We start from the raw sequence: 18,355 nt of genomic DNA, 5'->3' as shown, positions 1-18,355 counted from the left end.
TATTATGAATTTGTTAATAATTAACTAATTTACAACTAAATTATTACTGATTTACAGCTAAATTATCAATAATTTACGATGATGTTATTAGTGATTTACTTCTAAATTATCAATAATTTACTTCTAAATTATCAATGATTTACTATATACTATTATGCATTTACTACTATGTTATCATTAATTTACTATTGAGTTTTAGTGATTAATTATTAAATTATCATTTATTTATTTCTAAGTTATTTATGATTTATTGCTAAGTTTATAATTTAATTACTATTAAACTAAAACAAATTTACTATTAAGTTATCTATAATCTACTACTAAATTTTTATTGATTTTATTAATCATTAACTATTAAGTTTTCATTTTTTTTTATTAATTTATCATTGATTTACTATTATGCTATTATGAATTTACAATTATGTTATAATTGATTTATTATTAAGTTAATTTACTACTAAATTATCATCAATTTATCGCTAAGTTATAAATGATTTACTAATAAATTATAAATGATTTACTACTAAATTATTGATAATTTACTATTAAGTTATTGATAATTTATTATAAAGTTGTTACTAATTTACTATAAAGTTATTGATAATTTATTATGAAGTTGTTAATAATTAACTAATTTACAACTAAATTATTACTAATTTACAGCTAAATTATCAATAATTTACGATAATGTTATTAATGATTTATTACTAAATTATCAATAATTTACTATTAAATTATCAATGATTTACTATATACTGTTATGCATTTGCTATTATATTATCATTTATTTACTATTGAGTTTTAGTGATTAATTACTAAATTATCATTGATTTATTTTTAAGTTATTTATGATTTATTGCTAAGTTTATAATTTAATTACTATTAAACTAAAACAAATTTACTATTAAGTTATTTGTAATCTACTACTAAATTTTTATTGATTTACTATTAAATTATTAATCATTAACTATTAAGTTTTCATTTATTTTTTTATTAATTTATCATTGATTTACTACTATGTTTTATGAATTTACAATTATGTTATAAGTGATTTATTATTAAGTTAATTTACTACTAAATTATCATCAATTTATTGCTAAGTTATAGATGATTTACTACTAAATTATAAATGATTTACTACGAAATTATTGATAATTTACTATTAAGTTATTGATAATTTATTATAAAGTTGTTACTAATTTACTATAAAGTTATTGATAATTTATTATGAAGTTATTAATAATTAACTAATTTACAACTAAATTATTACTGATTTATAGCTAAGTTATCAATAATTTATGATGACGTTATTAGTGATTTACTACTAAATTATCAATAATTTACTATTAAATTATCAATGATTTACTATATACTGTTATGCATTTGCTATTATGTTATCATTGATTTACTATTGAGTTTTAGTGATTAATTACTAAATTATTATTGATTTATTTCTAAGTTATTTATGATTTATTGCTAAGTTTATAATTTAATTACTATTAAACTAAAACAAATTTACTATTAAGTTATCTGTAATCCACTACTAAATTTTTATTAATTTACTATTAAATTATTAATCATTAACTATTAAGTTTTCGTTTATTTTTTTATTAATTTATCATTGATTTACTACTATGCTATTATGAATTTATAATTATGTTATAATTGATTTATTATTAAGTTATTATGTATTTACTATTATATTATTGTTGATTTACTACTAAGTTTTTAATTATTTACTATTAAAGTATTATTGATATACTATTAAATTATTACTAATTTACTATACTAAATTATCACTGATTAACTATTAATTTATCAATGATTACTATTAAGTTATATTGATATACTTTTAATTTTTAATTATTAATTAGTACTAAATTATCATTAATTTATTATTAAGTTATTTATGATTCATTGCTAAATTTGTCAATTAATTACTATTCCCTCTATCTGTCCTAGTTAAATTATCATAGTTGACGTTTTTTTGTTAAAATTTTTTAATTTTGACATCTATTATTTTAAATATTTTAATAAATCAAAATTTATAAAACATATATTTAGAAACCACTCAATTTAAATTTTTTAATATTAATTTTTTTTCATATCATTTCCGTTCCACACTATTATACTAATGTTTTTGAATTGTTTATGGGATTATGTACATGTACCCTATTAGTACGATGCATTCTAAAGGCTATTAAATGCTTATTGTTGTTGTTATTGGTGTAATATTCATAAGTCTATGTACGTATATCTTGTTGATATAGTGCATTATAAGGCTTATAAATACTTTCAGGTTGTAGAGAGCATGTAAGTCCACTTTGTTGGTACAATGTATTATGGAGCTTATAAATGTTTATTTTGTTGTGTGATGATTTAGGTATTTACTAGTATTTGACAATCTAGTCATGATCATTCTATTGGTTCGTATTTGTTTTTCTTTTAAATGTATATGTATATATAAATACTATATGTTAAAAATATATTAGAATTGACTTGTGTTATCCAAGTAAAAGATTGTTGAATTTATCTAATTTTATGGACTAACATAGATAATAAATCTATACTTAGGTCAACTAATGTCAAATTATAAGTAATTATGGCGATACCATATTATAATATATCCAAACATGTATGATTTTTATTAAATGTGATATCAATTTAATTCTATGTTTGGACCTATAATGAAATAAATCAATTTTGACTAACATATTTATGGAGATCCCTGTTTTCACCTCTATATATATATATGAGATCAACCCATTACGTTTCATAACTCATTTTGAGGGGTAGAGAGCAATTCTCTCTCCTTTTTACTATACAGGTCACTAATAGAAGCTCGAAAGGTAGCATTGGGAAGTATAAGATGCCGACATCAATTTTATGGGCTTGGAGTAAGTGGGATTGATCTATTGCATGCATCTAGGTCATTTTTAGTTTAAATTAAATTTTGTGTTAATGACTTAATGAGGTTTCAGCCAAATCTAACACTATAATATTATCATTGATTTACTACTTTGTTTTTGATCATTTACTATAAAATTATCGTAGATTTATTACTAAATTATACATGATTCATTATCAAATTATCACTTAATTATATTAAATTATTAATGATTTACTATTAAGTTATCACTGATTAATTATTAAGTTATTGATGATTTACTACTAATTTATATTGATTTATTTTTAAATTTTCAATGATTAAGTATTAAGTTATCATTAATTTACTATTAAATTATTTATGATTTACTATTAATTTTATCAATTAATTACTATCAAATTGAAACTAATTTATTATTAAATTATGGCTAATTTTTTATTAATTTTTTATTAAAGTATCAATGATTAATTAATAAGTTATCATTTATTTTTTATTAAGCTATTCTTAATTTACTAATATATTTTTATGCATTTACAATTATAAAATATAGAATTTAAAAAGTTCACTAACAATAGTGATTATTTTCATTTTTATATAACATTATTATTTCCAGTTTCCCTTAAGAGGCGAATTAATACTAATATTGCTAATATTAACAAAAAATAATTGACAGATGCGGAAGAAGAAGGCGAATGCTCTTTTTTCCTTTTTCTTTTTTTGTGGGGTTTGTAATTGCAGCATAGGCTCAAATTAGATAGACGTATGAACTAAACGTGGATTTTATATCTCTTACGGATTATCTTATTTTTATTGTGCGAATCTTATTTTCTGTAATTGAATTCCTTAATTGGGTTTGCAAAATGTGATCTTTAGTTTTTTTTAAAATTCCTAACAATATAATAAAAGGGAAGGTTAGAGAGAATAAAAAATGTTCTTCTTGTTTTCTTGAATTTTTTTCAGATTAAGGAAAAAAAGTAAAAATTTTATCTTATTTACCCTCAATTGTATTTTTATATTATATTATTTTTTTAATCTTTTTAAAATTACAAAGCAAATGTAATTTTTTTTTTTTATATAATTTCAACAAGAATTATGTTTTTAAAATTAAAAAAACGTAGTGATTATTAAAATTATATTTTCAAAATTTTAAAATTTTAACAAAGATTATATTTGCAAGATTAAAAAACGAAATGAATGTTGCAATTGTATTTTTAAAATTCTCAAATTTAACAAAAATTATGTTTTTAAGATAAAAGGCGTAAAAATGTTAAAACTAAATTTTTGAAATTCTGAAATTTTAATAAAAATCACTTTTTTTTTTATAAAAAAAGCATTGGATGTTAAAAAAAAAAAACTATGTATGTTTTTAAGATAAAATACATAGTTGATGTTAAAATTATGAAATTTTAATACAAATTACGTTTTTAAGATAAAAAAAACATAATAGATATTGTAAAAAGACACATTTTTAAGATAAAAACGCAGTAGATATTGTAATTATATTTTACAAATTCTAAAATTTTAACAAAAATCATATTTTTTAAAATAAAAAAATAATGATTGTTAAAACTTTATTTTCAAAATTTTATAATTTTAACAAAAATCGTGTTTTTAAGATTAAAAAGTAATCCTTATTACTACTCATATTAAAATTAAAATAAAACGTAAAATATGTTTATCTAATATTATTATATATAAAATTAAAAATTCATTCATTGTGTTGCTGAACAAAAGAGTTTGCCTTGAGTCTTTCCTCCTGACAGTTCCAAAGCGTGCAGGCTGCACGGTGCGATGGGTCGTAATAGCTTATTAGCAGTTGTATCTACTCAAGACAATTATAGACTCAATTCAAATGACATCATAATGAAGGGTTTTTTATTTTTTACACTTGAGCTAGGGCAAACAATCTCCTGCCCCAGCTAAACTCTAATCGCTTAGAGCTTAGATCTTACACCTCCCAGATCATCTAATAAGATCAAAACTTTCCCAATTGCTTTTCTGTCTTTAATTGCAGAGAATGCAAGGTTGGCCTGTCAAAGACAAGTAATCAATAAGCTCAGATATTGCAATCCAAAAGTAGAAAGTAGAAACTACACCTGCAACAGTAAAATTTTCAAGTTATCTCCTAAATAGGAAGGAAATTATAAAATCAATCGAAGAAATCAATAAATCTCCTGTTAGCACCCATCATACAATTATGTTATAACAGACAAGGATTTTCATCCTGGAATGGGTATTAAAGCTAGCCCGACATCTTCTTTCTTTTTTCCTTGAAAAGACTAACATTATGAATACAAGAAATGGATCGCTAACAAATATTAAATTCATCTTTTTGGTGACTCTCCGTAAAAAAGTGTGGACGAAATGTAAATTTTGCATTTATGGGTCTCAAATTCTCATCTACTATCAGTATGGCTGTTTTGCGATTGAAGTTGTTAGATTTAAGAAAGTCCTGGGAAATTAGGACACTGGAAACAACATTCATCCATTTACCCCAAAATGAGCACTCCAGATTAATACTACTTCTCTTCGATCAAGATGCAAATCTAATGTGATGATCAAAAGTACTAGGTTGGCCCCGAGGCTACATTCATTCTGCTGCAATTCTAAGCATGGGCTAAACTGCCATTCAGCAGGCCCATTCACCATTGTGGTATAAGACATCAATTTCAAGTACTTTCTCAATATCTTTCACCTATAGTTTTCCTTAATAGATTAGAACTAAGCAGAATGAAAGAACATATCAAAAAGAGCTTCTGACCTCTGATAGGCTGTAAGTATGAGAAATGTGAATGGTAATCAAGCCCTTTTCCATCCAGGAGAGTAGCTCGCAGATGGAATCCTCAAGCACAGCTGGTCGATGTGTTCTGTAGCTACCCCAGTAAAGCCCATGCACAGTCCAGTTCTGCAAAAGATAGATGTGCAAGAAGGTAATTCAAGACAAGCAACTATGAGTAAGTGGACTGTACTAACTAGTTTATCATTGAAATTGACTACTGAGCTTCATCAGATAAAGTTAACCACCCACCTCTGCTGCATTAAAGCTATATTTAACTGTTTCAATTACAAATTTTTTTTTTATCACTATCCTAAATATTTTCAGAAAGTTTTCATTCATTTATGCCATAAGCTAGGCACTTATTTTGCATGCTAACTGAAAGCCACTCCATTCAAACCTCGCAATAAACCAACCAGATCTTTGAACTACAGTCCCAGAATCCATAATGTTAAGAAAAAAAAAACAAGTTGATATCACAATTCCACAGATTTCAACTCATTTGCATTTTTTATTTTCACGCAGTGTCTGCATATGATCTTCTATAACATCAACTGAATATGTTGAAAAATAAAGCACACATACTGATGAAGTTATATAGATATATTTATTTCAAAGAAGACCATATTTTGCCAGAAGAATGAATACCACATATCATACATTAAAAAGTAGGTTCAGGAACGATAACATAAGGTGCATAAATATCAGCAGACCAATCTTACTTGGTACTATTCCAATACCCACAAATGAATAAGTAAGATGGTCTACTCAGTGCAGTCTTCTTCATAATAAGAGCCCGACAGGGAAAGGAAGGCTAACTAAAGCAGCACAAGGCAATAGGAGGGAAACAACAGGTAGCAAGCATAGTGAAGTATGTTACGCATCAATTTGAGAAGAAAGAGAAAAGTCAAGTACCTTAACAAGAGCGATATTAGCTGGGATGACAGGGATTTCACCACTGGCAAATCCAATGACAAGAATTTGAGCACCCCAATTCAAGAGCTTCATAGTTTCTTTGGTAAGCTTGCCACCCACAGGATCATAGAGAACATCAACCCCTTTGAGGTTCCTTGACTTGAGGAACTCCTTGACGCTTGCAGTTACATTTTGATTAGTCGAGTCTACCACGTAATCAACACCCAAGGACTTTAAAAACTGCACCTTTTCAGCTCCCCTGAAATTGATTGCAATACAAGAGTCGTGACCCTTAAGAGGGATAAAAAGCTCAATGCTAAAAATGTAATAGGAAACAAGGTTTGGAGAAAGTAGCAGGTAGGAACTGGTGATGGGTAGTTGGAGTTGGGGAAAAGTAGAAAGAAAAAAGAGGTACCTCGCGACAGCAATGACTACTGCCCCGCAAACCTTGCCAATTTGAACAGCAGCAACACCAACGCCTCCAGCGGCACCAAGAACCAGCAATACCTGTAGTTACTATCTCCTTTACAATTCAATTACCAGTAATAGTAACAGCAATACTTATTGAAGAGTTGAAAACATAGAATAGAATTCAATGAAAAAAATAATACTAGTAATAATTAATTAATTAATTAATTATTAATTAATAAATAAAAAGGGGCCTGCCTGAGAAGAGTTCAAGTTAGCCCTGTGAACAAGGGCTACATGTGAGGTCCCAAAGGCAACAGGGAGTGCAGCAGCTGCCACCAGATCACACCCTTTCGGCACTCCAAACCTAATCAACCAGGAACATTAATTAAGCATTCTTTTTCAGTTTTCACATGAGACTATTTTTCATATGACAATAATTTAGTATTAGCATTAACAAAGCTAGAAATTAAGCTGGGCAGGGACGGACAGTAGGGATTGATCTTGGACGATGAAGGTGGCATATGAACCCAAGTCAGCAAAGGAGCAGACGTGGTCCCCCACCTTGAACTTGGTGACAGCAGGGCCCACGGCATCGACAGTGCCAGCATAATCGGAGCCTGGGATGAAAGGGAGGAGAGGCTTCTCCTGGTATTTGCCCAATATCTCAAGGTAATTGGCGAAGTTCAAGCTGGTGGCTTTAACTTTGACTCTCACTGCTGTTGGGGAGTCCAATTCTGGGATGGGATGGTTTCTGCTAATCTCAATGGGCGACGAAGACGATTCGGAGTTTTTGCCGGTTGGGGCTGATATTGATGATGTTGGATCACCCAATCTCGTGCACAACAGAGCTTCCATGTTTGTTTTTTCTGTTTTCCTTCTCCTTTCTGCTGACCGAAAAGACTGATCCTTTCGCCTTTTGGTGGTTTTAATTTATTGGAAAATTCGCTTTTTTTTTTTTTTTACAACCTAAAAATTGATTTGTTTTAATGACAAATTTACTCATAAAGATAATTATGAGATTGTCATCCATAAGATACATAGAGTAATTTTATTTTATATGTGTATATATATATATATTTTTAAAATTATAATATAAATTTTAAAAATTATAATATATATAAAATTTTATATTTGATTAACTTGCATTGAAAAATAAAAATTTTTTAAAAGGTGAAAAAAAAATTGACATCTCTTCACTTTACACTATTTTTATTTACAATAATATTTATACACTTAAAATTTATATCAAATAAAAATAAATTGCATGTCTTTTTAAAAAAACAAAAGCATATATATTATCCAATGATGAACTAAATAATAAAAAAAATATAGGCATACTTTCACTTTTAAAATTTTGTTCAAATTATTATATAAAATATGAAAAATATTAGAAGATGTGTAAACAAAAAAAATGAAAAACATTAATTTTCATAAGAATAAATTTACAATAGTAATATAATATACATTGGAAAATGAAATATGTAAACCAAAAAATAAGTTAAAATAGTAATAAAATTTTAAAAAACTACAAACTGAAAATAAAAAAAAATAACATATTACATTTATAGTTTTTAATTTATAGAATAACTCTTATATGACATTAGGAATAAATAGATAATTTTTAAATTGATATTTTAAAAAATTAAAAAGATATAATAAGTTATAAAAATTAAATCAAAATTTTGTTTATTTTTTAAATATAAAATTGATAGTTAAAGTTAAGATGAATATGCATCCTATTATTTAGATATTTAATATGAAAAAATTATTTTAATTTTTAATATTTTATGTAAATTTTTCTAAAAATAAAATTTTTTTATATAAATTAAGATAAAAGAATATAATGACTTTTTTAAAGATTCAGATAAATTTAATCTTTATAGTTTTAAAACATAATAAAAGATTTTCATAATTAAATAATTCATAAAATAAGATAATTTGGTAAAAAATCAAAATTATTCAAATAAAATCCATATTTCAAATTTTAATTTTAAAAAATATATCTTTAAATTTGAGTTTTTGAAATGCATGTCAATGTAGGTTAGGGTTTATGATAAAATTTAGGGTGAATTCGAGCTTTTCAAAAATAGATTTTTGAAAAGCCTTTAAATGCATTTTCTTGTTTTTTGTATAAAAAGGATCAATCCCTGTTCAATGATGATTGATCCTCAGTGCCGTTCGGATCTATCCCTTATGAAAAATTTCATTTACAAGAGCCTTAACTCGAGATTTTACATGTTTTCATTTTTCATTTATGAAGTTTGTTAAATATATTATGTAAGCTTAATAAGTTATTTATTTTTGTTATAGATAAGCTTAAGATGTATTCTTACATGAGGTAGAGGTACCAAAACTGATGCTAGTCTGAGTCGGAAGCATTCAATTGCCTCTGAAAAGAGATGCAAGTAAAAAGACGTTGAGCTAGAAGACCATACTATCGATGATATTCCTCAAGCTGAGCCTTCCAATTCCATTAAGGATGAGCATCAAGTGGAGTCTTTTCCAAAAGGTTCGATTGATTCCTTTATTATATTAAGTTTTGCTTCTTATGTTGCATTCCAAATTTAGAATGATCAGGTAACCACTTGAATCATATAATATAAATTGTGCTAGTTTATGTCTTTATAGTGCCTTGGTTAATTGTTGTTGTTGATGTTATTATATATATTGTTGATATTGATGATATTGTTAATCTTATTTTTATTGTTATTGTTACAGGAGTGAGATACATTGAAATTGATTAATTACGGGTCGAAGTTACAGCAATGGCATCTGGACGATGCACATAGTAGGATTTGAGCCCATGTTGTCCAGCCAGGGTTGTTATCACTCATTAGTTGCACCTATTGTACCATTAAAAACACATTTGCTTTTGTTAAGAAGTGGCGGTCAAAGACAAACACATTTCATATGTCGTTTGGTGAGATGACTATCATGTTGGATGATGTGTTTGCCCTTCTACACATTTCAATCACTAGGATCATAATTTTAATGAATCATTTGATAATGTTCGAAGCAAATACAGTATTGATGTGGTTGCTCAAAGTTCTTTATGAGACAGCTAGAAAGGAAACCAAGTGAGGTAAAAGATCTACTATTCGATTAGCTTGGCTACATGATAGTTTTTGACATGTCACTGATACATTAAATGATGAGAAGATTACTTGTGTATCCCAAGCTTTTCTATTATATTTGTTAAAATGTACAATATTCAATGACAAGACAATAGCGAGAGTCTCGATAGTGTATTTACCCTGCATTAAATGATAATGCTCCAAATCTAAGTATTCTTTAATTTCATATATTTTAAATTTCTGGTTAATGTACATAAACAATTTGAATGTTATTGTATTAAACTTTGTGTTACATGCAAACTTGAATAAATTATGTATTTAGATATTTTAATATTTATAATATTCAGTTTATAAATTTGTAAATTCATTTTTATGAATTTAAAAATATTTATCTATTTTTTATTTAATTATAGTAGAAATATTGAAAGAAATAAAAAAAGTAAATTTTCTAATTTAGCGGTATTTATATTAAAAAATGCTACTAAATTTAACGATGTTTGTTCGTGAAAATGTTACTAAGTTAGTAGTGTTTCTTCTTAAAATGCCATTATTTTCCTCAACATAGGTAAAGTTTACGCTTTTAACAGTATTTTTGGCAAATACCACAAATCGTATGGTGACATTTATAAATGCCACTAAACATGAAAAAACAAATGCCATTAAAGACCTAATCCCTTGTAGTGAAAAGAGTTGAATAAACTAAAATTCAAATGAACAAAAAATTTTAAGAACAAATAGAGCTTAAAAGAAAACTAGAACAAAAAAACTATAGAATTCTAAGATTGTTACGGTTGGTCTATCATCTCAACCACTTACAATCTCTTTTAAAACCTAAAACAAGGTATTTATATACCAAAAATCCCTAAAAAGTGTTTGGCCAAACTTGAACTCTCCCTTGACAACTTCTTGGTTCGGTTCAAATAAAATTCCTGAATGCAAGAATGCTTCACTAGTTGAATGCAAATAAAAAAGACCTCTCATAGACCATATCTTGTCTTCTAGTTTATAAATATCCTCTATACTCTTCTTTCCTTTACATATAACAACTTCTTAAATAGAAGAATAGAAAGAAAAATCGAATCTCGCAAAGCCAGAACGTAGGTTCGGTTTTAGATGTACTAACCTTATAAAAATATTTGAACTTTCATGTTCTTGAATCTCTTCATGCTCTCCACAACTTGGGCTTTCTTTTTTGAAGAAATTCAGAGTTTTCCTTTAATTAAAATTCTTGTTTTGCCTCCTCTTTCAATGCTTTTTTTTATATCATGCAAGTTCTACTCCAAATAAAATTATGAATACAATCCTAATAAGAATATGAAATCCAAATCCAAGTAGGAAAAATCAAGAGTTATTTCATTTTTTTTCATGTGAATAGAATTGACACTTCATCATGCTACATAAACTTCTAAGTCATCTTTCTTAACGAATAAGAAAAGATTTGTTATCATGTCATCCATTAATAATTTCATGCACATGCACCTATATAAGCTATCTTGAGTTTACATTTTTCTTAAAATTATAATTCTAACCTTCATTATTGTTGAAATTCCCTAACTTGATTCTTCTATGAATTTTCTCAATTTTTCATCAAAATTAAGCAATTCTAATTCTTTTAAATTCGGCAAGAAAAAAAAAAATCTTGAACTTCTTTCCACTTTTTATTTTTAAGATTTCTAAAAAAACTAAGAACCATAAAGAACATATCAAGAACATTCCAAAAATCATTCTAATACATCAAGAATCATCCAAAATTGATCAAAAATTATCAAAATTCAACAAGATTCACTCTTTCATGCAAAACAGAAAAGTAAACCTATTAGGAGTAAAGAAAACTTTATCATGCTAAAATCTAAACAAAAATCAATCATTTAAGCACTAAAAATAACTCTGTCTTATAGAGTTATTGCACAATTGCTTTTTCTTTCTTCAGTTGACTTTTATTTAATAGGAGTAAAGTTTTTAAATATGTGTTTTCTTTGTGTTATTAACAAGTGAAGTTCTTATAGCTATTGAAGTTCATGTTTTTTTTTTTTTTATTATTGTTCTTATGTATTAACAAATATCTAAATATGTTGAATCTTATTAAATTTGTTACATTTTAGGCTTATTTAGGAATTTTTTTCTTAAAGTAGAGTATTAATAATTTTTTTCATGTGGATTTCTAGACTTATGATACTTAAAAGTTTATAGCATATATGAACCAAATAAAAAAAAAAAAAGGTTATAGCCATTTGTTATCACCTTTAATATTTGATAGCTTATCTATATATTCTAATAATATAAATTTGTTAATTAATATTTAAAAAAGTTTTCTTAAAATATTTATGAACAAAATTTTCATAAAATTTATTCATAATAAAAAAGAAATAACTAAAACCCGCAGCAAAATGCGAGCTCTTTCATATAGTGTAGATAATTTTCGAAATGTACACTCGTAAATATTATTTATTTGGCATATACAAATGTATATTCAAAAAGTTTTAATCTCTTCAAAAATAAATATCCAAAAAATTTTTAATTTATCAAATTTGTCGTTTCAGCCTTTTCAAAAAGTTTAAAAATATTTTGGACATGCACCTTAGAAAAGTTAGAAATATAAATGCTTATATTGTTCGAGTAATTCTCTTCAAAATATGTTTGAAATTTAATTGTATTTAGTATTTGATTGTCGAAAAAAATTGTAAACAGATTTCTTATATATATATATATATATTTATTTATTTATTTTTAAGAAAAAAAGTATATATCAAAATAATAGGAAAAAAAACATAAGTGAATAATTTAAAATTTTAATAAAAAATATATAAATATATTAAAATTTAAAAAAAATGTTTGTTGAAAAGAGATCCAAATCCAAAATGCACGTAAGAACACGATTTTATTGTTAACTCCTTGACTTATTGACCATGGCAGTCACCACTCAGTGGTCAGTCAAATTTAGGGGAAAAAAATGGAAAAGAAAATACCCAGTTCTCCTGTTGGTGTTATCAATTGTAACTGGACATAGACATACATCAATGTCCTTGTTTTGGATTTGGTTAGAGCAGAGACCGTACAGTACAGACAACAGTGGAGATTTCTTTTACACTTGAATCTTGATATAAATTGGTTTTGAATTGAATTTTTCTGTATGATCTTTGATCCCAGACTCAGAGAGAGTTATGAATGGATAAGGACTGGTGTTTCGGTATAACTACCATTTTCAGCATGTAAGATATGCATGGGGTTGACGGGTTGTCATTGCCGGCCAGCAGCAACAAGGAAACTTGTGAAACATATGTTTCCTCCCATTTCAATTCTAAAACACCGCTATCCAACTTTTGCGATTGCGACCCCCATCACCCGAGCTTTTTCTCTCTCCGGCTCCGGCATCCAATGCTCTGCAGCTGCTGCATTTTTCTCCTTTCTTTTTCTTTTGCTTTTTTTTTTTTTTTTTTTTGTTGCTCTTCTTCATCCTTGCTTTTTTATTCGACCAACTTGCCTTCCATCCTAAAAATACGTTGTTAAGCGTTTCCTTTCTTTCCCATTCAAATTCTTTATTCGTAGTTTATTATAGTACTAATTAGTATAATCTTTGGCATGCTATACTATACCATACTAAACTAAACTACTAGGAAACATACCATTAAAATTCATAGGAGAATTAATGTACGCCGGAAGGAAGCAGCAAAAGAAAAGAATAGCGGACATTGATCAATATGAACTGTTGGATCCAAAACTCCTAGCTAATCCAGACAGTCGCTTTGTCAATGTGAGTTTGAAGGGGTTGAAACCCATCACAAGCTTTATGATGCACAATCACATTTTTCAGATAATTTCTTACTCAGTCACAGCCAGGATGCGTTGCCCAGGACCAGTCCCAAATCACATCCTTCAAGCTCCGTCTTCCCATGATTCTACTACACGGTTTTGGAGCTTCTGTTTTCTCCTAGAACAAAGTTATGAAGCGCTTGGCACACCTCACAAGCTCCAAAGTCCAAAGCTCTTGACAGACCAGCCTTTCTCTTGGCATCAAGACTCAATACTTTTGGGACCTTAATGAGTGATGCAAAACCTCTGAATCCCTACTCCATGGCGTTTTGCGTGCTTGCTACCTTATACTTCAGCGATTCTGGATGCTGAGAAGGCAATTCTGGTGGGCTATGCATCTTTCTCATATTTCTTCTCTTGCTTGGTAGGGATACGTACAAAAGCTTCCCTCCTTAAAATTAATCGTTACTTTGGTCTTTTGAAAATGGACTACTATAAATTATCTAGGAGAAATTGTTTCGGTTTTTCAATACCACTTTTATGATGATAGCTGATAGCTCTCTTGAGTCTTGGCCTCTTTAAAACTGGGCATGCCAAGCATTCAGCGGGTTCTCTTGTAGCAGTTGATGCATATTTTGAAGCTCCTGAAAGTGTTGCTGCCTTGGTCCTTGTTGCCCCAGCAATATTGGCCCCACGTGCTATTCCTAAGCCTAAGGTTGTTGAAGGAAATTTCTCTGAAAGAAATAACCAGACTAAAGGAGACAGATCAGTCTCAAATAATCGAGGGAAGCCGCAGTTCAAGCTTTTTGAAATTTTGTTAATGTTTACCAAGTACGTCGCAGAAGCAATAATGCGAATGATAAAGGGAATGGCAGATGTGATCAACTCTCTGTATAAGAAAGCACTTTCTTCTATCTCAGCCTTCCCTGTAATGCTAGTATTGACTTTCTTTGTGGATGATTTTTGCAATACACCCTGCTTGAATTACTTGGGGGCTTTTGCCAATTAAAGTGGATTTTTAATTTTGGTAAATCAAATTAAAGTACCAAATATATGATACCACCTTAAAGATGTCCGCTTTTGTTTATAAATAAAGAATTACAAATGTTTTTATTAACTAGTAAAAGCTGATCACCAATAGACGGGTAAATTAATCTCGAGTTGTCAATGCTTTACCAAACAATGGCAAATGCCCTGGCACCGCCCTGCAATTCTCTCGCAAGCATGATATTCATTTCATCTAGACTTTGTTGCTTAAAGAAATCTCACTAACAATGCAGCTTTTAAATAGGTTTTTTCTTTTTCAATTTAATTTTGCATCTATTTTATTTGCAATAAAGCTAAATATCTATCTTATTTCTATTAGACTAAAAGGTTTCAATCCAATTAAATGGTCAAGCTAGTGAAAGTATAACTAAACAATTAATCAACTTTACAAGAGATGGTAATTTAACATAGTTCAACCTAACCAGTCTACGTCCACAAATGAGAAAAAGATTCTCTAGTTAGAAAAGTAACACAATATTGTCACAGAACAGCACAAGTGCTTGTTGCAATGGAAAATGAAGCTCTGTGAGTAAGTCTTTGAACTAGAGAATTTCAGCAGCAGTGTTAGCAAGGGCTCGGTACTCTGCCTCTGTAGGTGACCTAGCCACTGATTTTTACTTGACTGACTTCTAAGAAACAGGATTATTGCCCAAGAATAATATGTATCCTGTTGTTGATGATCTGTCATCTAGGTTGTCTGCCCAATCAGTATCACTAAAGGCAGTGAGTTTTAAAGAAGTGTGCTTGCTGAGGAATAAACCATGGTTGACTGTGCCTTTTAGATATCTAAGAATCCTTTTCAGATTTGTCCAATGCAGTTATGTTGGAGAGTGCATGAATTGAGAAAGCTTGTTGATTGCAAAGGCAACATCAAGGATGCTTAAGAAGAGATATTGAAGTGACCCTACCAATTGTCTGTAGGCAGTAACATTTGCTAGACCAGTTCCATCAAGAAAGTTAAGTTGATTTTTGGTTGCCATTGCTGTAACAGTATCTTTCGCACTGGTCATAACAAATTTGTCAAGAAGATCCCTAATACATTTATGTTGAGACAAAAACAATCTAGAGGGAGTAGTGATGACTTCAATTCCCAGAAAAAAATTCAGATTACCAAGGTTTTTTAAAGAAAATCTCTGTGAGAGCTGAGCAACAAAATTACTAATAGCTCTTTGGTTATTTCTAATGTGACAATAAGATCATCAACATAAACCAAGAAATAGATAAGTATTTTGAGTATACACATCATCTGTTAGATGTCATTGTTGAAAGGCATTGTTAACATCTAGTTGTTTTAATGGCTAACTAGAGGCTAAGGCAGCAAAGAATAGTTTTGATTGTTGTTAGTTTGATCACTGGGCTGTATGTTTCATGAAAATCCAAACCAACTCTTTGGTGAAAGCCTTTAGCAACTAACCTTGCTTTGAATTTGTCAATGGTGCCATCAGCTTTCCTTTTTGTTCTAAACACCCTCTTATTTCCCACAATGTTCTGAGAAGGTTGAGATAGAACTAATTTCTAAGTGCCATTTACAACTAATGCATTAAATTTAGCAACCATTGCATCTCTCCATACTGGTGTCCGAATTGCCTGACTGATAGAATTAGGTTCAAAGGCTGGTGGGAGAGTATGTTTAGACACTAGGTAGGAATGCTTAGGTTTGAAGATGTTGTTGTGAGAGTGGGTCACCATGTGATGTGTTCTGGTAGGCTGAGGAGGAAAGGTTATGTTTGGTGTGGATTGGGACATTGTAATGGGTGAGTTGGTATCTCTTACTGGGGGATTAGTGATAGGTGATTGATAACCATTGGTAGTAGTTAGGAATATGGCAATGGCATTAGGGATCATTACTTATCAAAGATTCCATTGCAGAGCCTTATTAGTGGAAGAATATGGCACAACAGAAGTAGCAATAGGACTAAAATTAGAAGAACAACGGACAGCAGTGACTGCTGCATCAGTGACATACACAGGTGAAGTAACCATGTCTATGGACTTTGACTGTTGATAAATGAGATTTAAATTTGTAAATGGGAAGGAAGGTTCAATGAATCTAATATGCCTGGAAACAAATAATTTGTTAATAGATATGCCCAAGCATTTATAAGCATTCTGATTTGTTGTAACCAAGAAACACACACAATTGGGACTTAGACTGAAGCTTGCTGTTAGTGTAAGGCTCGAGCCAAGGATAATAGAGACAACTAAAAGTTTTGAGTTTGGAGTAGTTAGGAATGGTATGCAACAGTGCTTCATATAGTGATTGATATTGCAGATTTGGTGTAGGCATTCAATTAACGAGATTTGCAATAGCTTGAAATGCATGAGACCAATAAACTTCAGGTACAAAAGCTTGGTGGAAAAATGTAAGACCAGTCTCAACTATACGTCTATGTTTTCTTTCAAAGACACCTTTGCGTTCAAGAGTTTGTGGTGGTGTGCTCAAGTGTTTAATGCCATATATAGCAAGCAAGGATGACAAGGACTTGTATTCACCACCATGGTCTTAACAAACACAAAGTATTTGAGTATTGAACTATTTCTCAACTTGTGCTTTAAATGTTGGAAATATATGGACAACATCAGACTTGTTTCTAATTGGAATCAACAAGGTATATCTAGAGTAATGATCAACAAAAGCACATAATAATGATAAACCATCATGAGATTTAATCCATAAACATCAGTGAACAGCAACTATAGAGGAATTGAACCAGACAAACTTAAGTTATGAAAAGGCAATTTGTGTCTTTTGTTGCATAAATAAGAGATTGTTGCATAAATAAGAGTTACAATATGAAACTTTATCAGAAGAATCATAGTCAAGACTATAGGACCTAAGCATGAAGTTTAAAATTTTTTAAGATAGATGACCCAATCTTCTGTGCCAAACATCTGCTGCTGTTTTGGAACTCAACATGACCAATGCAGACTTATTTGATGCAGTAAAGACAGAAAAACTACTTGGTTTGAGGAGTTCATACATGTCATTTATGTTGTACCCTTTCACCAGTGGTGTTCCAGTGTGTAGGTCCTTCAGAAGCAAATGATTTGGAAAATTTTCAATGAAGACATGATTAGTTTTGCATGGTTTAGAAACTGAAATAAGGTTTCTTTGCATTTGCAGAAAATGCAAAACATCAGAAAGAACTAAAGGTTTTTGTAAGGTGGTGATTTTGGTAAATCTAGTGTGTTTAAAATGCAAACTTGAACCATCTCCAATCAAGATTTCATCAGGACCACCATACTTTGAGTAAAGTGAAAGACTGTTAAGATTGTTGGTAATTTGATGTGATGCTCCTAAATCCATCACCCAGTTTTAATTAATTTCTGAGTTGGATACCTGTGCCAAATTTGCAACTGATTCTTGCACAAATAATATTTTTTATTGTCTGCAAGTCTTGGCATTATAACCATACTTTCCACATAGCTGACAGATTGGTCGATTACCATTGTTGCTTGCACTAAACTGGTTAGGTTTCTTTCTTGCTAAATTTG

The 18,355-nt window shown here is 29.0% G+C and overlaps 1 protein-coding gene and 1 pseudogene across 1 annotated transcript; one reads left to right on the top strand and one right to left on the bottom strand.

Annotated features, from left to right (window-relative positions):
- Nucleotides 1-4,545: 4,545 nt before the first annotated feature.
- LOC111297354 (GroES-like zinc-binding alcohol dehydrogenase family protein) lies at nt 4,546-7,917 on the bottom strand. Its single transcript, XM_022892085.2, has 6 exons — nt 7,477-7,917; nt 7,245-7,353; nt 6,994-7,085; nt 6,579-6,837; nt 5,649-5,792; nt 4,546-4,917 (listed from the first exon to the last, which is right to left on the bottom strand). Exons 1-6 carry the CDS (start codon nt 7,842-7,844, stop codon nt 4,822-4,824), a joined length of 1,068 nt encoding a protein of 355 aa, XP_022747820.1. The 5' UTR covers nt 7,845-7,917; the 3' UTR covers nt 4,546-4,821.
- A 5,110-nt stretch (nt 7,918-13,027) lies between these two features.
- LOC149515848 (uncharacterized) lies at nt 13,028-14,822 on the top strand (annotated as a pseudogene).
- Nucleotides 14,823-18,355: the final 3,533 nt, after the last annotated feature.

Source organism: Durio zibethinus, chromosome 12 (assembly GCF_047325235.1).
Source record: "Durio zibethinus cultivar Kanyao isolate XHJ-2024 chromosome 12, ASM4732523v1, whole genome shotgun sequence".
Taxonomy (NCBI): domain Eukaryota; kingdom Viridiplantae; phylum Streptophyta; class Magnoliopsida; order Malvales; family Malvaceae; genus Durio; species Durio zibethinus.
This window is presented reverse-complemented; position numbering and strand designations above follow the sequence as displayed.

Bases quoted from the DNA above. Each gene is read 5' to 3' on its own strand.
- LOC111297354 (XM_022892085.2), bottom strand. From the start codon at position 7,844: ATGGAAGCTCTGTTGTGCACGAGATTGGGTGATCCAACATCATCAATA. The intron at 7,354-7,476 runs GTCCGTCCCTGC...CTGGTTGATTAG, and splicing joins GTCCAAGATCAATCCCTACT to GTTTGGAGTGCCGAAAGGGT. The intron at 5,793-6,578 runs GTACTTGACTTT...TATCTTTTGCAG, and splicing joins CTAATATCGCTCTTGTTAAG to AACTGGACTGTGCATGGGCT.